At 53.2% G+C, this 20,779-nt stretch overlaps 1 protein-coding gene across 11 annotated transcripts in view; it reads right to left on the reverse strand.

Moving 5' to 3' along the window:
- Nucleotides 1-20,537, reverse strand: part of Shank1 (SH3 and multiple ankyrin repeat domains 1) — a 60,885-nt gene extending 40,348 nt beyond the window's left edge. For 4 of the 11 annotated variants that reach the window (XM_050121418.1, XM_050121411.1, XM_050121422.1 and 1 more), the window contains exons 1-11: nt 17,829-18,246; nt 17,467-17,670; nt 16,971-17,042; nt 14,390-14,498; nt 14,088-14,239; nt 11,194-11,361; nt 10,668-10,784; nt 4,630-4,707; nt 4,383-4,449; nt 3,744-4,074; nt 2,843-3,036 (exon numbers count right to left, since the gene is read on the reverse strand). In XM_050121418.1, the coding sequence (XP_049977375.1) occupies nt 2,843-3,036; nt 3,744-4,074; nt 4,383-4,449; nt 4,630-4,707; nt 10,668-10,784; nt 11,194-11,361; nt 14,088-14,239; nt 14,390-14,498; nt 16,971-17,042; nt 17,467-17,670; nt 17,829-18,083 (1,747 nt within the window). In that variant the 5' untranslated portion in view covers nt 18,084-18,246. Of the gene's footprint in view, nt 1-2,842; nt 3,037-3,743; nt 4,075-4,382; nt 4,450-4,629; nt 4,708-10,667; nt 10,785-11,193; nt 11,362-14,087; nt 14,240-14,389; nt 14,499-16,970; nt 17,043-17,466; nt 17,671-17,828; nt 18,247-20,480 lie in introns of those variants that run through there. The other 7 variants (XM_050121417.1, XM_050121415.1, XM_050121412.1 and 4 more) reach the window with 4 other exon arrangements.
- Nucleotides 20,538-20,779: the final 242 nt, after the last annotated feature.

The following is a 20,779-nucleotide window of genomic DNA, read 5'->3' on the forward strand; positions in this document are numbered from 1 at the left end:
AGATGCAAGCAGACAACAGAGCATTCAGGGAGCTGGGCTCTCGGTTGGTTCTGCCATGCCTGGCTGCTTGGGCTTGAGAGCAATCATTTGCTTACAAGACAAACGAGTGCTGATCAAGTGTCAGGTGCCGAGACATCAGCTGGACGCAACCATGGAGTTCCTGCCTTAGGGAAGCTTCCATACCAGCAGCCCGTGGAGGAACTTCCAAGTGGAATACTGATCACGGGGACAGAGGAGGCCGGCATGGGAGCATATGCCTTTATCCCTGGCACTCCAGAGGCAGATACAGGAGGATTACTGTAAAGTCTAAGGACAACCTGGTCTACAACAGTGAGTACCAGGTTGGCAAGAGCTACATAGTAGACACCTGTCTCAAAAAACAGGGATGTGGGGGTTGGAGAGTTGGCCCAGAGGTTAAGAGTACTGACTGCTCTTGCAAAGGACCCAGGTTCTAGTCTCAGCATCCACACAGCGACTCACAACCAATGGTGATTCCAGTTCTTGGGGATCTGATGTCCTCTTTTCACTTCCGTAGCACTGGGCATGCACATGGGACATACATTTATGCAGACGAATCATACATACATATAAACTAAAAATAAATCAAGATTTAAAATAAAATAGTGGAGGTGGATGTGAAGGACTGGCTTCCAGGGTTGATTTGGATGATCTGGCTGGCTGGGATGGCAGGCCAGGTGTCCCCTTCCTCCCTCACCACTCACATGCATCCCTCCTGAAATGTGCACTCGCTCAGTCTAAGAGAACGACCTTTTCCCGTAGAGAAGAACCTGTCTTCACTCAACTGGTTTCTACATAAGCACTCCCTGCCAGAACCTCTATACAAACTCTCAAATGGAAGTAGGGCTGGAGAGATGGCTCAGTGGTTAAGAGCACTTGTGTGCAATCGTTAGGACCAGAGTTCAGGACCTAGAACCCATGTAACAAACTGGGTGTCCCATGCATGCCTACAGTCCCAGTTCTAAGGTGGGTAGAGATAGAAGGATCGCTGGGGCTTGCTGGCTTTCAACCTAGTCTCTGCCTCAAAGAAATAGGCAGACAATGGCTCCATACTCACACAGGCATAGGCACCATGTATATTCCTACACACACACACACACACACACACACACATAAACAAGTAAATACCTCTTAAAACGGGGGGGGGGGTGGACGGAAACAGTGAACTGAATAATGAACAAGACATCCACATATCCCTGAAACTTGAGACACCCTAATAGCTGAGGACACAAAGAGACCACGGAAGGATATTCTACATAAATGGTAGAGAGTGTTAGAAACCAAAACATGCTGGTTCATGTATATCACCCCAGCACTTGGGGGTGGAGGCAAGAAGACTGCTGATAGTTAAGGCAAGTCTTGGCTACAGAATGAGTTCAAGGCTACGCTGGGCTACAGCGTGATACCCTACCTCAAGATTGATAGATACATAGATTGCTAGATAAATGGATTGATAGATATACAGATGATAGATAAATAGATAGACACACAATACATGATACAGATACAGCTAATAGATTGTAGGCTAGATTAAAAGTTACATGTTATACACATACATGATGGATAATAGATACATATCGCGCGCGCGCGCACACACACACACACCTCCCTAACCTTGCCTAAGATCCAACTCTCTGGATGCAAACATCTGAACAAGCTTCGAGGTCTTCCTCATATCTATGTCCCCTGAAAGGATGCTTGTCCAGCCATCACTGGTCTTTCTCTAAGTGGTCATGAGAAGGAAAGATGCCTTTTATGCAGCATTTACAGCATCCAAAGACTGACCTAAGAGACTTAGTGACTTTCATGATTCTCCCTAGAGTCTTGTTTTAAAGACAGTGAGACCAGGGCTCAGAGAGGTTGGTTTCTAGAACTCTTTCCTCTAAGAGGTGGTGGGCCAGGATTTGAGCTCAGACAGCCTGCTGCTCAGCTGCTGCACTGAGGGCTCCTGGGTAGATAAGAATACGGCAGAAAATTATCCTCTGTTTGATATGAATCATATTCCCATCAACATGGTTCCCTAAGTCCAGGTGCCCATTTACCCAGGAAGGCACACTACCCATGCTGTGAAGGCCGCATCCTGTGGGCCACAGTCACTGCCTCCTGAGAGACGGCCGGGCACGGTCACTTGTAATCCCAGCACTCAGAAGGTGGAGGCAGGATAACCAGAAGCTCAAGGTTCACCTGAGCTACTAAGTGAGTTTGAGGTGATCTTGGGAAACATAAGACCCTGCCTCAAGAAGAAAAGTTCCAGGAGCCTAGAAAATGGTCCCATTGGTAAACTGCCTGCTGTGTAAGCACAAGGACCTGAGTTTGGGTCCCCAGCACCCAAATAAAATGCCAGGAACAGTTGTGGGTGTCTGTAAGGCCCAGATCAGGAAGCAGAGATAGTGGGTTCTTGGAGCTTGCTGGGTAGCCAGCCTGTCTGAGTTTAGTGAGAGACTCTGTCCCAAGAAAACAATGTGGAGAGGGGATTGAGGAAGGCACCCAATGTCAGCCTCGGGCCTCGACATACACACTACACATGTGCACAAACACCAGTATGCACATGTGCCAACACAGATTCAAACACTCTTGCACACATGCAAGACCACACACCATAAACATACATACACACAAAAAGAAGAAAAAAACCCAAGAACTTCCCATGAGGCCCACCACATTTCAATCAATGTTCCTCCAAAACTCAGTCAGTCTCTTCCTCCTGACACTGTCCCATACAGTGCCTCCCTCTCCTCCAAGCCAGAGGGACCTCTCAGGGGTCTCTCGGGTCCCCAGCGAGAGAGTCCCTTCACCCTGTACCCACCCAGCCACACCCTGTCACCTTTGATCTTTTCGCCTTTACTCAGAGAGATCTCCCCTTCTCCTTGAGCCTGGTATGACTTCACCGCCATGAAGGAGCGTCCGGGTACCGCTGAATAGAGCTTCCTACGTCTGCCTCTGCTGCCCAGGGAGCCCCCAGGGCCCCCAGAGCCCCCAGTTCCCCCAGCCGGCCCTTCTCGGGGTGTCCCGCTGGAGCTGCAAACACAGAAGTGGTGAGAGGCAGGGAGAGTAGAGGGCATTTCTGGGGACAGTCAGGGCAGGGACAGGTACCGCTTTTCCAAGTTCTGGTATCCTTGGGAGACCAGCTGCACCCCATCTCCTGTCTTCAAACTCCTAGTTCCACCCCTCCCACGGTCTGCACAGACAGCCTGATTCAGCTTCCTGAACCTGTGCCGGTACATCCTCCAGCTCTTGAGCTTCCCTTCAGAGACTCCTAGCCTCCTCCTGGGGCAGGTCCAAGGCCGCGGCCAACTGCTCCTAGCCTTCTCCAGGGGCACACCTCGTGGGCCTCCCTCTCTCCCTGGCATTCTTACCAAAGAACGGTCCCCTCTCCTGCTCCCTTGGCTCTCAGCTTCCTCTCCCTGAACTCCTGAACAGCCTTGGACATTATTCCCAAAGCCCCTATCTAACCCAATCCCCTCTTCCTGCTCTTTCCTCTCTCCTCTTGCCCGCTGCCATCTGTCTGTGCTCATAGGCTGTAAGCTATTTCTTCTAGTGTCCCGCTTAGCCCATGCCAGCAGTGAGGCCAGGCATCCCTAACATGGTCATTTTACCCATGAGACAATGAGAGATACAGGTGTGTACGGGACCGCCACCCTTGGGACAGGAGGTGAGCAGCTGGGCTGACTGTGTGGGTGCTGGAATGGGCTGGGCCGGCGGCTGTGGACCTGAGTACCACCTACCTGGGGCGGCCTCGAGGCTGTCTCTTGGTATCTTCAGGATGTCTCCCTCGGGATGGGGAGCGTGCCCGGGCACCTCGGGGGCTGCTGGCGCTTCGGAGGGTCCCACTACTGAGCTTAGTGCTGGGGGCCGAGGGCTGTGACTGGCCCTGGGGTCCTGAGGTAGGGCCAGGGGTCCCAGATGCTGAGGCCCCTGGGGCCGAAAACACCATCCAATCAGGCAGCGCCATGCTTGTGTCGCTGTTAGCTCTCAGCAGTGCTGGGGGTACAGTCAGCCCTGCACCCGGGGGTCCCCGACGGCGGGCTGCATACTTGGGGGACTCCTGGAAGGGCACTGAAAGTGAGGAGTGGCGGTCAGGGCCAGGCAGGTGGGATGGGGAAACAGAAGCATGAGGAGTGGCGGTCAGGGCCAGGCAGGTGGGATGGGGAAACAGAAGCAGGGAGGGACCGCGAGGGCAAGAGGCGCGGGAGACCAGAAATGGGGGAGGGGCGGTGCTGAGTCATTCCCTCTCCCCTCCTCAGGCAATTTTGAAACTTTGCGGAGTCTGTGTCCCACCCTGACACCCTTCAATCGGGCCACCAAGTCTGTGACCCCAACATGAACCCTCAGCTCCTCCTTCATCCCAGCTCTTTTTCACTCACCCACATCCTGTTCCCGGTGGTTACGGATCAGTTCCCCCAACTCAAAATTCCCAGCAATCACAGCCACCTGTAGGAGGGGGACAGGGAGGTGGCTGCTCAGCAGTGAGCAGGGACAGGAAAGCTAAGCCACTCCACTGAGCTGACCCTGTCCCTTCTCCCAGACCATGCTCCCTTGCAGCTTTCCTCACTGCCCTTCCTCTTGTCCCCTCGTCCTCTGTGTCCCCTGCCTCAGTTCCGAAGCCCAGACCTGGAAGGGTGTCTGTCCGTTATTATTTTTCACATCCTTGTTTGCTCCACGATAGAGGAGGATCCTGGCACAGGTCTCCTGAAAAGGACAGCGGTGGTCCAGGAGGGAAGGAAAGGAACAGTAAGTTAGTTAGCATGAGTAACACGCCGACCTAAACTAGCGTTAGCCAGGAGAGCAGCCTCTTGGCACTGTGGCAGTCCCAGGGAGAGCTGGACTATGTGTCTAGAGTACACTGGGAAGCTAGGCCTGGGGACTCACATCTCTCATCCTAGTTCATTTGGGAGGCTAGGTCAGAAGGATTACAAGATCAAGACCAGTTCAGGCAACTTAGCAAAACGCTGTCTTGAGATAAAAAGTAAAAAGTGAACTTGTGATGCAGACCAGTGGTAGAGTCCCTGCCTGGAATCCCCCAGTGAGGGGCTGGGGTGTGATTCAGGTAGGACGTCTGCCTACCATGTGCAAAGTCCTGGGCTCCATCTCCAGCACAAGATGTATAAATAAATGGGCAGTTTCGTGGACTTAGCTTGCGAGAAATCCATCTCTAGTTGTTTTATGCTGCTTCCTAGTGAAGTGATAGTAGCTCTCTGGTTTCTCCCGCCAGATTCCAGCAGCTGCCTCCTGCTAAGGTGGTTGGGCTTAAGATGTGGCTAAGCCAGAAGCAGCCCTCGGCTCTGTGAGGGGCTCCTTGTCTTGTGTGTCAGGAGCTGAACTTCAGAAGGGAGCTCACTGAGTGGCCCGACAGAAATCACTGCACTTGTCTCCCAGCTGGGGAGGCTAAGCTCTCTGCACATTCAAGGTCACTGATTGGCCTCAGATTCCACTCCAGGTCTGCATTTGTGCATGTGTGTCTGTGTGTGGGAACAATGTGTGTATGTGTTCCTGTGGGTGACTATGCGATGTGGGGGTCAGAAGACAACACTGCTTTCCACCTTGCTGGAGAAAAGGTCCCTCGCTTGATGCTGCCTATGTCGGGCTAGCAGGTCCATGAGTTTCGGGGGATGTCCCTGTCTCTACTTCCCATCTCCCTGTAGGAGCAGTGGGATTACACAGTCACGCTATCATGCCTGTTTTACATGGGTTCTTGGGATTTGAACTTAGGCCTTCTTGCTGACATGCAAATGCCTTTAAGCTTTGATCCATCACCGCAGTCTCCCACGTCTGTCTTAGTGGCACTCTCTGTGAGGCTCAGAAGGAATAGCACACAGAGTCAAGGGTGGAGGTCAGGTGGGAGACAGGGGGGACATACAGAGCCCCGTCAGTCACTTAGCTCTCCCTCCCTCTGTGCTAAACTAGATCTCTGAAATGACCCCCAAAACCTCACCCAAACAACCCACTTAGCTCTCCCGCCCCGACCTCAGTGCTTATCACAGTCCCTTTCTCCAACCTGGCTGGCCACTTCCTCCCCATAGCAGGCACCCTTCTGCTCAAGGGCCTTTGCACTCTAAAGAGCAGCTTGGAATTCTCCATCCATCAATTCCTACACAGTAGCTCTCATTTTATTTGGGTTTTATACCGAACCATCTTTTCAGAGAGCCCTTCCCTCACTGCCCTACCCTTTGCTGTCTGCTTGAGACAGGGTCTCAGAATAGCCTGCTCCTCGCTGTGCAGCCCAGGCTGGCCTCAAATGCATGACAATCTTCTTCAGCCTCCTGAGTGCTGGCAGGAATTTTTCACATATCCCTTCCTCCTATCTCTCTAGAACTCTCTTGCATGGATTAGTATTCTTCTAAGCCAATATTAACCCATTTCCTTCAAAACACCATATGCCAGACATCCCGTATTCTGTATTTCTGTCTTCTATGGTACGTCACACAAAGGTTCTGTCTGTGACCCCAGCCTCCGACAGCAGTGTGCAGCCCACAGGAACTACCCAGGGACACTTACTCAGTGGGGAAATCTGGCCTTTGTCTTAGCCGGGACAAACCCACACTGGCCTGTGGTTCCACTCCACTCTGGCTCCCTTGAATGTGAATTTCTAGTGCCTCTGTTTAACATACCTTCTACGGGAATCACTTAAGTGGATACTTTGTACTTGATACAGGCCTGTTCTGCAGGATGGGATCAGAGCAGGCAAAATTTGTGCCTAAACCCTTGCAGCCAGTTCCTGGAGCAGGTGGGGTATGAACCTGGCCTTCAGATGCTGGTGTTTGTCTGTCTGGGTCTGACTGCTAACATCACTTCCTGCAAGTGCAGTTTGCGTTCTGGTTGTTTTGTGTGTAAGCACGTATAACCACGGATCCCATGCTGTCATATATATATGTTTTGCATGTTCGAGGGGCATGGGGTTATCACAGTGTGATTCACAGCACCGTACTTTATCCCATGTCTGACCAAGTTTAAATGCCCACATTTTAGTGAGTAGCTCCCTCCACTGGACACCTGGAGAATCTTGTAGCACTTATCTCATGGGATTCTGATTATTTGTTTAAACATTCACCCAACTGAAAGCTTCCTCTACCTTTCCTGGGCACCTGAGTTATCTCCCATCCCCAGAACTGGCACCAAGCACACAGTAGGTGCTCAAGAAATACACTTGGAAGAAATAAAGATGGAGAATGTGGAGCTGTCAATCAAAACTCATTTGCTCTAGTCACTCAATTATTCATTCAGTAGTTGAGTCATTCAATCTGTCAAAAGCAGCAGCCACCTGTCCAGAGTTCTCAGTCCTGAGCTGCTCACACTTCTGGTGGAGATCCACAGCTCCACCATCCGCTCAGTCAGCCGTGCATTCGTTCATCTCCCAGAAGGAGCAAGGATACTGTTTCTGGGGGCTTGGGACAGAGCAGTCTTTGAAATCCTATCCCCATTTTGAGACAGACTCACAGTCTAGGACCGGTCTGTGCAAACTACAGGGCCAAGGGAACAGACAGTAGGAGTGACAGTCAGACCCAGCCCAGATAGGTGGATGAACGGACAGATGGATATATAAATAGATGGATAGGTGGGTGCAGGAATGGGTGCTTGGGTGTAAAAGAAGTACTATGTTCTGGGGGCTTGGAACAGAACCAGAACCTACCAGATCCTGTCCCCACCCTTGAGAGGCTCACAGCCTAGGGAACCTGACCTTTGCCAGAAGACGGATGGGTGGAAAAGTGAACGGGTGGACAGACAGATGGGCGGATGGATGGATGGGTTGGTACTAGATAGGTAGGTAAGTGGGTGTGTGTATGTGTATATGTATGTATGTATGTATGTATGGATGGATGGATTGGTAGTAGATAGGTAGGTAAGTGGATGGGTGGGTGTGTGTATTGATGGGTGGATGGATGGGTTGGTAGTAGATAGGTAGGTAAGTGGATGGGTGGGTGGATGGATGTGTGGGTGGATGGGTGGGTGTATGTATGTATGTATGGATGGATGAATGGATGGATGGGTTGGTAGTAGATAGGTAGGTAAGTGGATGGGTGTGTGTGTGTGTATTGATGGGTGGATGCACTGGTGTTGTGTAAATAGATGAGGATGAGTGAAGGGGATGGGTGGTGAGAAGGTGGATGGACGGATGAATGGGTTGTTGGGTGGATGGGGTGTGTGAGGATAAATGTGTAGATGGGTGGGTGATGGATAGGTGTGTGGTAGATGGGTGCACTGATGTGTCTATGGGTGGCTGGCTGACTAGGATAAGCAGAGAGAAGACAGGGGTGAAAAGTAGAAGATGAACTCACATTTGCTAAGCATCTACTTGATCTGATAGCAAGCAAAGTGTTCACCTGCTTGATCCTTTGAAAGATATTCATGACTGACCCATTTCACAGATGGCAGGAAATGGGGTGGGGGAGCTGAAGAAAGCAAAACAATATGCTCATCTGGTCCTCTCTGGGGAATAGTGGCTGCTGTATAATTCTCTGTACTCAATTTTCCCTTTCAGATGAACGTCAGCCTTCTGACCACATCCTGGCAATTGACACTGGTGATGATACTAATAATAACAATTATTATCATGGCTGTATTCTAGGGATGAATACTTCATGTACACAATCACTCATCCTTTCCAATCAGCTGACATGAGTGCCTTTTCAGGGAGGACGAAGTCTCAGAAAGTGGAAGGAGCCAGGGTCTTCCTGGCTGTGTGGGGCCAGGTCTTTTTTTCTCTCCATCAAAGCACCTGCCTCCCAGTCAGAGGTCCTGGCCCAGAGGCCTGCATGAGGAGCAGTAGAGAAAGCAGAGGCGAGCGGGAAGGAAATGCCAGCACGATATTGCTGGGTTTGAGAAACACCAGTCTTCCCTTGGCGTTGAGCAGTCTGCTCACTGCTACAAGGCGGCACTTGGATACCCGCCATATCCCCAGCACTGAGAGTTCTCAGGAGGCAGAAGGGGCTGGGGCTGTTTTGGAAGACTTCCTGGAGGAAGGGGGGGCAGATCAGCAGCATCCCAGCAGGTGTTGTCCTCCCTACCCTGAAGTCCCCCAAGCAGCTCTTCAAGGGCAAGGATCTCGGAGAACCGAGGTTGGAGCTCCAAGGGGCCTGGCTCATCTGGGGTCTCTTGGTACTCGGGCGGCAAAGGGGCCTTAGCTCTTGCTGACAGGATTCCATTTGGTGAGACCCTTACCTCTGTTTTACAGCTCATCTCTCCCCTAAATTCCTGGAGAGGGGACCCTCCACAAAATTGAATTGCTGAAAATACAACACTTCTCATTCCTCTGTCCCCTGCAAAGGACCCCCTTGCTCAGCAGCCTGTCTTTTGCACAGCTTATGCTCCCCTCCTGGAGCACTCTTTTCCCCCTCATCTGCCCCTGCTGTCTTGACCTCATTCAGAAAGCCACCTCCAGCCAAGTCCAGATGTGGATCCCAGGGGAACATGTTCTCCATAACTTTACTGAACACCTAGGATTAGACCAGCAGCTCAGTATAAAGCTTGGAGCCAGACACAGGGGAAAAACTCATTAAATATGATGGGTAGATGGGCGGATGATGGCTGGATGGATGAAGGGTGGGTGGGTGGATGGATGGATGGACAGATAGCTGGATGGATGATGGGTGGGTGGGTGGATGGATGGATGGATGGACAAATAGCTGGATGGATGAAGGGTGGATGGATGGATGGATGGATGGACAGATAGCTGGATGGATGAAGGGTGGGTGGGTGGATGGATGGACAGATAGCTGGATGGATGAAGGGTGGGTGGATGGATGGATGGATGGATGACAGATAGCTGGATGGATGAAGGGTGGGTGGGTGGATGGATGGACAGATAGCTGAATGGATGATGGGTAGGTGGATGGATGAAGGGTAGATAGATGAGTAGACAGAGAGATGGACAAGTGAGTGGATAGGTAGTTGGATGATTTTTGACTGAGGTTTTCTGTCCCGCTCATTAGCTCAGAATGGGGGGGTGTGCTGTGGGACAATGGTTTTACCCCGTAAAGATTTGTTTCTTGTACTTGTTTAATAAAATGCTGGTTGGCCAATAGCCAGGAAGGAAGTAGAGGCTGAGCAATGAGAACAGGAGAATTCTGGGAAGAGGACTCAGTCTACAGTTGTTACCCAGACACAGAGGAAGCCAGACACAGAGCAAGCAAGATGTGACTGCCTCGCCGAAAAAGGTACCAAGCCACGTGGCTAACATAGACAAGAATTATGGGCTAATGTAAGTTATAATAATTAGTTAATAAGAAGCCTGAGCTAATGAGCCAATCAGTTTATAACTAATGTAGACCTCTGTGTGATTTCTTTGGGACTTAACAACTGCGGGAACTGGGCAGGACAGAAACCTCAGTCAACAGAAGATGATTGGATTACGGGTGGATGAGTAGGTAGGTGGGTGGGTAAATGAGTGGATAGGTTTGTAGATGGCTGGGTGTGGAGGTGGATTATAGGTGGGTGAGTGGGCGGATGGGTGAATGGGTAGGTATACGGAGAAGTGAGTGGATAGACAGGATGGATGGATGGATGGATGGATGGATGGATGGATGGATGGATGGATGGGTAGATGGACGGACAGGTGGGTAGAAACTGAATGAACAGAGGTTGCAGAGCTAGGAGGTTTGAGTGAACTGTGGAGCATGTCTTTGAAGGGGCAGGTAGATGTTTCTGGGGCTGACCTTGTTGTAGAGAGCACAGATGTGCAGGGCTGTGTTTCCTGAGGCATTCTGGGCTCCAGGTTCAGCCCCATAGAAGAGCAGGTGTTCCAGGTGCTGAGAGTGGCCCCGTTGGCAGGCCTAGGGGACAGGGAGTGGAGAGGCCCGATTAGACCTCATCTGAACTCTTCCAAGGCCCTCTCCCTTGAGGACAGAAGACTGTATCCGCATCCTCTTCTATTTTTTTTTTTTTTTTTTTTTTTTTTGCCCTGATTCCTGTTCTGGGACCCAGGCCATTAACTTTCTGTCTCTAAGCATTCAGTTACTCCAATGTATAAATACCCAGGCTGGCCCTTCAAGTGAAACAAGCACCCAGCCTCTCCATGTATCTATTCTCCGAGTCCTTTTACCTTTTCTTCTGTGAGGACTCTGATTATTTCACTCTCCTCTCTGTAAGGAACTCTGCCATCTCTTTTGCATCCCAGCCCTTGGATGCTGCAAAGCCCAGGTATCCAAGCTCTCCCCAGTGCTCGGGACTGAATCTGGATACCTGGTGGATTTCCTGCCAGCCGTTCTCATCCGCAATGCCCAGCTGGGCCCTGTTGTACAGAAGTAGCTCGCAGCAGCGGGGGTCACCCCCCACCATAGCTGTGTGGAACAGGGGGGTCAGCCCTCGGCGGTCCTTGTAGTTGGGGGAGCCCCCAAGGTCCAGAAGTGCCTAAGGAGGGACAGACAACTCAGGAAGAAAGGACAGAAGGCAGCTCTAGTTCTAAGACGCTGATAGGGAGGTGAGCCTTAAATGGGCCATACAGGCTCACACCTGTGTCATTTCTGCTCTGATGCTTGTGTGTGTGTGTGTTTGTGTGTGTGTGTGTGTGTGTGTGTGTGTGTGTAGAGGGGGCCAGGCGTCGATATTAAATATCTAAATATCTTCCTCAATTGTTCTCCACTTTATTCTTTGAGACAGAGTCTCTCACTCAACCTTAAGCAAACCAATTCACATAGAAAAGCTGGCCAGGGGCTGGAGAGGTGGCTCAGAGGTTAAGAGCACTGACTGTTTTTCCAGAGGTCCTGAGTTCAATTCCCAGCAACCACATGGTGGCTCACAGCCATCTATAATGAGATCTGGTGCCCTCCTCTGGCATGTAAACATACATGGAAGGAATGTTGTATATATAATAAATAAATAAATCTTTAAAAAAAAAAAGAAAGAAAAGCTGGCCAGCAAGGCCCAGGTATCCTCCTGTCTCTGCCTCCCCAGCACTGAGATTACAGGCACGTGGCGCCACACTCTGCTTTTCTGCTTGTTTGCTAGAACTTGTAACTGAGGTCCTCACGCTTGCATAGCCCTCCACTGACAGAGCCACCTCTCCAGCCCCTGTGACAGTTTTAGAGACAATGAGAAGACGAGGCAGATGCCCTCAGAGGACCCTCTCACTCTGACATGTGGCTCACCCTTTCTCTAGGGGGTGATGGTTGGTGAGCCACTGGAGGGTGGCCACAGCCTTGGGCCTTTTAATACAGGTAAGAATGGGGTCTAAGTTTAAGAACGCCCCTGACCAAGTGTGGGAGCACTACACAGACACCCACAAAAGGAAGCCTGGGAAAGGCAAGGCTGGGGTAAACTCAAGTTTGAGACAGCCTCCTTGAGGGTGGGGGTTCTAGGGGAAAGAGAGAAAGGGTGAAAAAGGCGAAGTTTAAGATCAAGTTTTGAGGGGCTGGAGAGATGGCTCAGTGGTTAAGAGCATTGCCTGCTCTTCCAAAGGTCTTGAGTTCAATTCCCGGCAACCACATGGTGGCTCACAACCATCTGGAATGAGGTCTGGTGCCCTCTTCTGGCCTGCAGACATACACACAGACATAATATTGTATACATAATAAATAAATAAATATTTAAAAAAAAGATCAAGTGATGAGAGCTGCCCCTGTGTAGACAGCTCCACAGAAGCCCTTGTGTGGTAGGACGCTACAGTGACATGTGGTGCCATTCAACATGATGGCCACAGGGGGGCGATAAGTACCTGACTGGGGCTAGCGAGTCCACGGAAGTGTGATTTTAATTTTATTCCATTTTAATTATGCTAAATCTAAACACCCTGGTGTGGCCAGTGGTTAGGGGACTTGATAGCAAAGATCTGGAAACACACAGAGGTACATGAGTATCCATTAGTTCTGGCTATAAACACCAATTCTTCATGCCAATGTTTGGCTACACCAAGGGGCTCTTTGGGAAAGGGTGATCTAAGAGGGATGGGTCACTGAACTGGGGCACCTGTGCACATGCATGTGTCTCAATCTTTGGGAGTAGCCAGTGCCAAAAGAGAGACCAGGTGCCCTGGCAGAGGCAGAAGAGAGAGTATTTAAAATGAGGCTGCACGCAAGGGCAGGGCTACGGGGTTGGAGGGCCCATGCAAACATGAAGATCTGAGTGTGATCTCAGTGATCCATGGGAAAGTGTTGCACGGCTGCAATCTCAACACGGGAGAGGCAGTGGCAGGTGGATTCCTGGTCAGCCAGATTAGCCTAACTGGGAGCCCTAGGCGCCAATGAAAGCTCCCTTGGTTCTCCAGTGGAGAAATGTGGTGGCTAATTCCTGAGGACCAATAGCTAAGGCTGTCCTCTGAGTGTCACATTCGTATATGCCTGCTTGTGGGTTACACACATATGCACTTGTACACACACACACACACACCACAAATGAAAACTGCACACAAATTCGCTCTGTGCATTTTGTGGGCACATAGGGCTTATTTGTTTGGAAAACCACATTTTGTTTCTCTGTTGCGAGAGGCCCATGACACCCATGCTAGCCGGAAACGCACTATGTAGTCAAGGTTGACCTTCCACTCCTCCTCATCCTCCTTCCTCTACCCCCCAAGCACTGAGATGCCAGGCTTGCGCCACCACACCTGTTTGGGGGGAAGTGTGTTTTGTGTCTTTGGTGTGAGAAGGGCCTGTGAGAGGACAGATGTGTTGGGAGATGAAGGACTAGGCTAGGATGAACACAGGAACAAACCCAGGGTGTGCGTGGTGATGGTCTCCCTGAGTAGCAGGAACTCACTCTCTATGTTTTAAACCTTAAAGGTAGGTATTTGGAGAGGCAGAGGTAGGGTGCACACTGGCTGGACAGAGGGAAGGGGGCCATTCTGAGTGCCCAGGGAAGAGGCTGAGTCACAACCAGCTTCACTAAGCTGGGCCACCTGACAGGCGGACAGCGGGAACTGTGTATCTGTCAGTGTACAGAATCTGATGGTGTAGTGGGGACGCAGAGGTACCATTTGGGCTGGAGGGCAGTGAGACAGGGTCTCAGGTAACCTAGGCCACCCTTGGATCCCTGAGCGCTAGGATTGCAGGCGTGTACCTCAGACCTGGCTGACAAGGGATCTTCTGAACATAAACAGGAAAGGAGGAAGGGTCCCCATCTGGGGACTCCGGCAGCCTCACCGTGAGTGCCAGGCAGTGCCGAGCACAGGCAGCCTTGTGCAGCGCTGTCATGCCATCCCGGGCTCTGAAGTCTATGTGAGCCCCACCCAGGCACAGCGTTCGAATCACCTCTACTGAGCCTTCCGTCTGGGCCGCCAGGGTCAAAGGTGTCTCTGAAGGGCAAGAGCAGATCCTCAGAGGCAGAACTTCGGGCCGCCAGCCCTTAGACTCCACCCCTGGTCTCCTAGCTGGGGTGTGTCCCTGGCCTCTCTACCCAACGCTGCTCCTCAGCCCAGTCCTTCACAGCCCACACCTCTTCCTACCTCCTGAATCTGAGTCATGGTAATTGGGGTCCAGCCCCTTGTCCAGCAGCCTCGCCACCTTGTCAGACGTCCCAAGCTGCACATATTCCAGGAACTTCTTCAACCCCGTCTGAATCGTGTACAAAGAAAGACAGGGGAATCAGGGAGATTGGGAACAAGTGAAGAAAGCAACAATCAGACACAGCACCCAGGGAGTACACAGCCAGCACCTTCCCAAGGCAAACAGGAAGTCTGGTGTGGCGGGTTGTGCCTGTCATCTCAGCATTTGGGGGCAGAGACAGGAAGATGACGAGTTCTAGGCTGCCTGAGCTATGTAGTGAGACCCTGTCTTAAAAGTAATATTCTAAAATAGAAGGGTATGGTGGTTTGAATGAAGATGGTCCCTATAGGCTCACAGGGAGTGGCCTTATTGGAGGAGTTGTGTCACTGAGGGCGGGCTTTGAGGTTTTAGAAGCTCGAGCCAGGTCCAGTGGCTGTCTCTTCCTTGCTTGCCAGTCGGGGTGTAGAACTCTCAGCTATCTACCCAGCACTTTGTCTGCCTGTGTGCTACCATGCTTTCTGCTATGACAATAATGGACTAAACCTCAGAGCTGTAAGCCAGCCCCAATGAAATGCTTTTCTTTGAAAGAGTAGCTGTGGTCATGATGTCTCTTCACAGCAGTAAAAGCCCCATGACAAAGGGGAGCTGTGCACTGTGTTGAAATCTACCCTGGTTACACACGTTCTTAAAGGAATACATCCCTACTGTTACTGGTTCCACATCCAATCCAGAAGAAAACAATTAAAATATCATGTGCATGCAGCCAAGCCTACCAACCTGAGTCTGATCCCCAGAACACACGAGATGAGAAAACTGAGCTCTACAAATTTTCCTCTGACCTCCACATGTGATCGGTAACATTAACATGCCATCTCTACCCCAAAACCAGACATGCACAACAAATAAATAAGTAAATATATATATATATATATATATATATATATCATGGGGGCTAGAGAGAGACAGCTTAGCTGTTCAGAGTGCGTGCTGCTCCTACAGAGGACCTGAGTTCAGTTCCCAGCACCAACCAATGGCAGATAACTCCAACACCGGGGCGGGGGGGGGGGCTGATGCTACTAGCTTCCTGGATCACATCCATTCATATGCACATACCCACACATATACACATACAAAATTAAAAATAAAATAAATCTAAAAAAAGACACAGTGGAATTGCACATGGCCACTGGCTTCCAGAGTGGCTGGCACAGGGAGGGAGAGAGGGAGGGAGGGAGGGAGGGAGGGAGGGAGGGACGGAGGGAGGGAGAAGGCACAAAGGGAAGGAAAGATGTGAACAGATGATGGTGTGGGACAGAGGAGAGTGGACGGTGTGGACAGAGGAGAGGAGAATGGGCGGTGTGGGACAGAGAAGCTTTGGGGAGGAAAAAAAGAAGGAAGTTTCTTCCCACTAAATGTCAAGAATTGCTTCTCTCTGGCCACATCAGCCTGCTAACTTCCTCCCAGCTCCTAGGGACCAGGGCAGACACAGGGGATATATCACCCAAGGTCTGGAGGGAAAGCACCCAACAGAATAAATGTGGCTGGAAAGGAAAGTCAGAGTGTGTGCTTGATGGAGGTATAGGAGCAGGGAACTGTGGGTGTCTATGAAATGCTACCCAGGCAGAACCCTAAGTGCTTCTGAGCAGAGAAGGCAGAGTTAAAGATGGGCTGAAGAGCTAGGAGTAAAGTGCTTGTCATGCAAGCGTGAGACCCTGCGTTGAAAAAGCTAGGGGTGATGGTGTGTACTTGAAATCCGGGTACAGGGAGTGGTGGAGACAGGCATATCCCTGGGGCAACCAGGTCAGCTAGCCTGGCCTACATGGTGAGCCTCAGACCAGTAAAGGACTGTATTAAAGGTAAGGTGTGGCCAATGAGATGGCTCATCAGATAAGGGTGCTTTCCACCATGTCTGACCACGCGTTCCTTTACCAGGATTCAGATAGTGAAAAGAGAAACGGACTTTCCCCAAATTGTCCACTGTCCTCTGGCCTCCACATATGCATCTCCTCCTCTTTCTCCTCCTCCTCCTCCTCCTCCTCCTCCTCCTCCTCCTCCTCCTCCACCACCACCACCACCACCACCACCATGACCACCATCACAACCATCACCACCACCATCACCACCATCACCACCACCACCAGCACCACCACCACCAGCACCACCTCCATCAGCACCACCACCATCACCACCACCACCAGCACCACCACCACCACCACCACCACCTCCATCACCACCACCACCATCACCACCACCATCACCACCACCACCACCATCACCACCACCACCTCCACCACCCCTCCTACAAATGCACACACCAAGCAGATAGCATTGCCCTGGGCAGGGGAGGCCATAAAGGGAAGTGGGAGGGGTTATGATGGAGATAAATGGGTGTCTCCAAACAGAATTCAAAGTTAAATGGAGGACTTGGCGTAACTGAGGGGCTGGCAGAGGGGAGAGCTGCTGGGGAAATACTGACTATGAAGGTGATGGAAAGGCGCTCTGGGGGGCACACCCAGAGAAGGTCTATGCCAGGGCACTCACCTTTGTGTGCAATTTGGCCAGCTGTTTCTCATCTAGGTTGGTCTGTTTGTAGACTCGTGTCTTGTAGCGGAACTGAGACCAGGGGTTGGGTATGAGGAGACACAGATTCGTTATTAGAGTCCTTGCTGGGGAATAATGTCAGTGTTCCTCCCTTCCTCCCAGGATGAGCTTAGGGTTAGCATGGAAATGGCCCTAGGTAGGGTGACCTTTCCAGGAGTACCAGGCCATCAAGGTCTATTGCACTATAACCCCTACCTTGTAAGTAACCCCTACATACACTGAATGTTCTAGAATAACTACTGTAGTTGGAATTCCCTCACCAGTTGATAGTATAAAGAGCTTAGGGGAGGAAGGAGGCAACTCAGCTGGTGATTTGGACTCAGGATCTCTCTCCTATAAGTTCTCAGGAAATCTTGAAGAGCCCACTGGGGTTCTCTTGGAATCATAGTGGATATGTTCCGGGGCATGACTTCTGTTAAGAGTTCTGTGGCCTCACCTCCAGGTAGGGTACCCCCTTCTCAAAGGACTGGGGGTACTCTCTCAGCAGCCTCTCCTCTTCCAGGAAGTTGGCATCCCGGCCTGAGGTGGCCGGCTGGAACAGTCCATAGTTCAGCACGTCCTGCAGACTTTCACTCAGGGCACAGAGCACTTGCTGTTTGGCTGTCCAGATGGTGGCGTCGGGGTTGAAGCGCAGGCATTTCTGGTGGGAGATAGGATGGCCAGGACTAGGTTGTGTCAAGAATCTGAGGGTGAAGGGTAGGTTGGAAAAGGAGTAGAGTCCAGTTGGAGCTGGGATTGGGTGTGGGAAAAGAGACTTGGTCAATATGTCTATCAGCTGACAGGTGATTAGCCACTCACCGTCTGGTGCAAGTCCGGGATGCCAATCCTGAAAACCATCATGCTGAAGTGGGCGTCGTCAGGGACAGACATGGAGCGTCCCTGGAGGCCTCGGGTAGAGGCCAGGTTACCAGGTGCTCCACTGCCCCGGCCCCGAGTCCCCTGGGGGCCTCTCCCTGGCCCGTCTGGGGAGCTGTCGGATTCTGAGGCCCCCTCGGGACACTCGCTGGCACTGTGGCGTTCCTCGTCCTCGCTTGTCGCGGGGCTGTGGGTCATTGTGGGGCCACGGGGCGACGGGGGACAGCAGCATCACAGGCAGCTGGGCAAGGCAAAGACGACCCTCAGTGGAGAGCCACTCAGAGTATCACTCAGTGACAGACACAGTGGAAGCCCGTTCCCTCTGCCCTGGGAGGCAAGGGAGACTAGACATACATACCCTCAGGCCTCTGCACAGACAAGCTCACACCACCTCTGCAGCCTTCCTGGCACCCTTCTCCTCCCTGTCCTTGGCCCTGCTTGCAGCCCCCACCCCCCTGCGCTCCACTTTGCTTCTGACCCAGTGTGTCCCAGAAATCACAGAATCACCACGGGAGCTACTGGCCCACTTTGTCAAGCCACAGAAAATGAAGCTAAAATTAGCTAAGGACGGACAGGTGGACCAATCCACCCCAGTATCCTGCCCTCCTGGCCAGAGCCTGGCCTCTTCACCCCAGGGAGGCTAAGACTGACTTTTATAGTAAAGGCGAGATGGAGGTGTGAGTTTTGAGCCTGGGGCAGCAGGAGGTGCCCGAGAGCTGGTGACTTCACTGAAGTGTGGCTGACCACGTTTGGAGGGCTGCTGGGGAATGAGCTGTCCCTGGAGGGGATCGAGGGACACAAATGTGGGTGGATGAACAGAAAAGAGAAGTTCCCCCGAGCTGTACCCAGGGGACCTATGAGAGGTTACTGGGGCATATGAAGAGGATGTGTGGGTGGAGGCGGAACAGTCCAGGTGACAAGCCGTGGTGGCCTGGGTGGGCGTGGGCTGCTGCGAGTGACCTGTAGGTGTGTTTCAGGGCTGGCACAGCAGGGTGGGTGGGTTGGCACTGTTTGGTACTGCTGCCTCCACCGAGGAGAACTTGGATTGGGTGGGGTGGCTGGGGAGAGGGCTAAGAAGTGAACTGCAGCCATATGGGACCAGGAGGTGGGGAGGGTCAACACTCTCAAAGTGGCCTCCTGAGGGGTGGCTCCTTTCCAAATGCGGTCCTCTTCTCTCCTGTTCACCACCCCCCACTCCCCACTCTAGAACCGGAAAGCAGAATGTCTGGTCTGGTCCCTCCCACCCCACACCAGGCCCGGCTCCTGCACCGTTGCCATGGAGATGGGAAGCAGTGGAGGGTACTGCTGACTTTGGGGGAGTGGGGATGGGCTGGGGGGAGGAGAGTTGGGGAAGGAAAGACGAAATGTTTAAGGAAGAGAGTTCCAAGAACTGTAGGCGAGCAGGCATCTAACCGCGGGCTGAGGACCCCTCCCCCTCGTGGGGCCCGAGCTCCGAAGTCCCAACGCCCCATTTGGCCCTGTTGCCCAACCTGCGGGGCTCCGGAGGAGACTCCGGGCCTCCAGTTCAATCCTCTGACCGCCCTACACCACATACCACCTGGCAGTATGACCTCAGCCACTCCCCCTCGGCTGACCCTGGCTGACATCCCCTCTGCAGCCTCAGCTCTACAGGAACCGGTGGCAGGTGGGATGAAAGGTCAGCATGGGCCAGGCACCAAGAGCGCGGGCTCCACTGCCCCAACACCCAGGACAGCTCGGGCCCCTCCCCCTCCGGCCTTCAGGGAGGGAGCGGGCACACTCCGCCGGGGCGGCATGAATCAAAAGCTCGGCGGCTAAGAATAGCTGGCACGCAGCTGGTACCGAGACGGGCTGAGGGATCGGCAAGGGGCGGGGGGAGCTGGCGATGGGGAGAGAGGGGGTGCCCTGCGAGGCTGCGGGGGGACAGGGGATGGCTGGCGTGGCCAGGAGCCGGGCCCCGGGAGAATGAATGGAGGTTGAGGAAGGCGGGAGCTGGGGCTGAGGCAGGAAGGCTGGTGAGGGGACAGCCCCAGGTCAGAGAGGGAGCTGGGACTGGGGGCGGGAGCAGAGGGGGCGCGCCGACCCACGGAGAAGGGACCGGAGGTGCAATGGACACGCGAGGCGCGAGTGGGAAGGAACTGGAGACGCCTGTAAGGGGCGGCGGGTCTAGGCGGCGTAGGATGCTCTGGCCCAGACCCTGGGCTTGGAGGGGTTGGGGCACCAGGGTGACCTAGGGGAGGGGCTCAGGTTCGCCAGGGTGGGCGAGGCGGGGGAGTGGCCGAACAGGGTTGGGAGGCGGGAACCGGGACCCAGTGGTGGCCCTGAAGAGACCAACCAGTACGGCTTAGGGGGCGCAGCACGTGGGGGATGGGGCACACCCTCCCAGCAAGGATGCTATCTAGGACGGGGCACCCGGGACTGGGTCACAACCCAATTTGATGCCACCCGTAGGGGCCACGCTCCCTTCCACACCCGCACTCCCCCCCCCCATACACACCCAGGCTGGAGCCGGCGCCAGGCCAAGGACATCCGGGGCGCCCCCGCCCTCTCCCGCAACCCCAGCTCTCGCAGCTGCACCCTACCCCAGAAACCCCCTGGGGTGCCCCGTGCCCTTACCTGCCTGGCGGGGCTGCTGAGTCCCGGTCGGCGGCGCCCGCGGCCCCTCCCCCCTCCCCCCACCCCCCACCCCCCCGGTACACGGGGGACCCTCAGGCCATGCCCCACCGCCCCGGAGGGCGAGCGGGCCGGGGAGGGGGCGGGCGAGGGCTGGGGGGAGGGCGGGGGGACCGCGGACCTCACCCCCCCCGCGGGCCGGGCTCGGCCATCCGCAGCGCGCCCCCCTTTCTGTCGCGCCCGTGCGCCCCTCCTCGCCCGCCCCGGGGCTGGGGTCCGGCCCGGCTACGGGCGCCGCGGCT

Source organism: Alexandromys fortis, unplaced genomic scaffold, assembly GCF_014885135.2.
Source record: "Alexandromys fortis isolate MF-2015 unplaced genomic scaffold, M_Fortis_MF-2015_v1.1 scaffold_161, whole genome shotgun sequence".
Classification (NCBI taxonomy): Eukaryota; Metazoa; Chordata; class Mammalia; order Rodentia; family Cricetidae; genus Alexandromys; species Alexandromys fortis.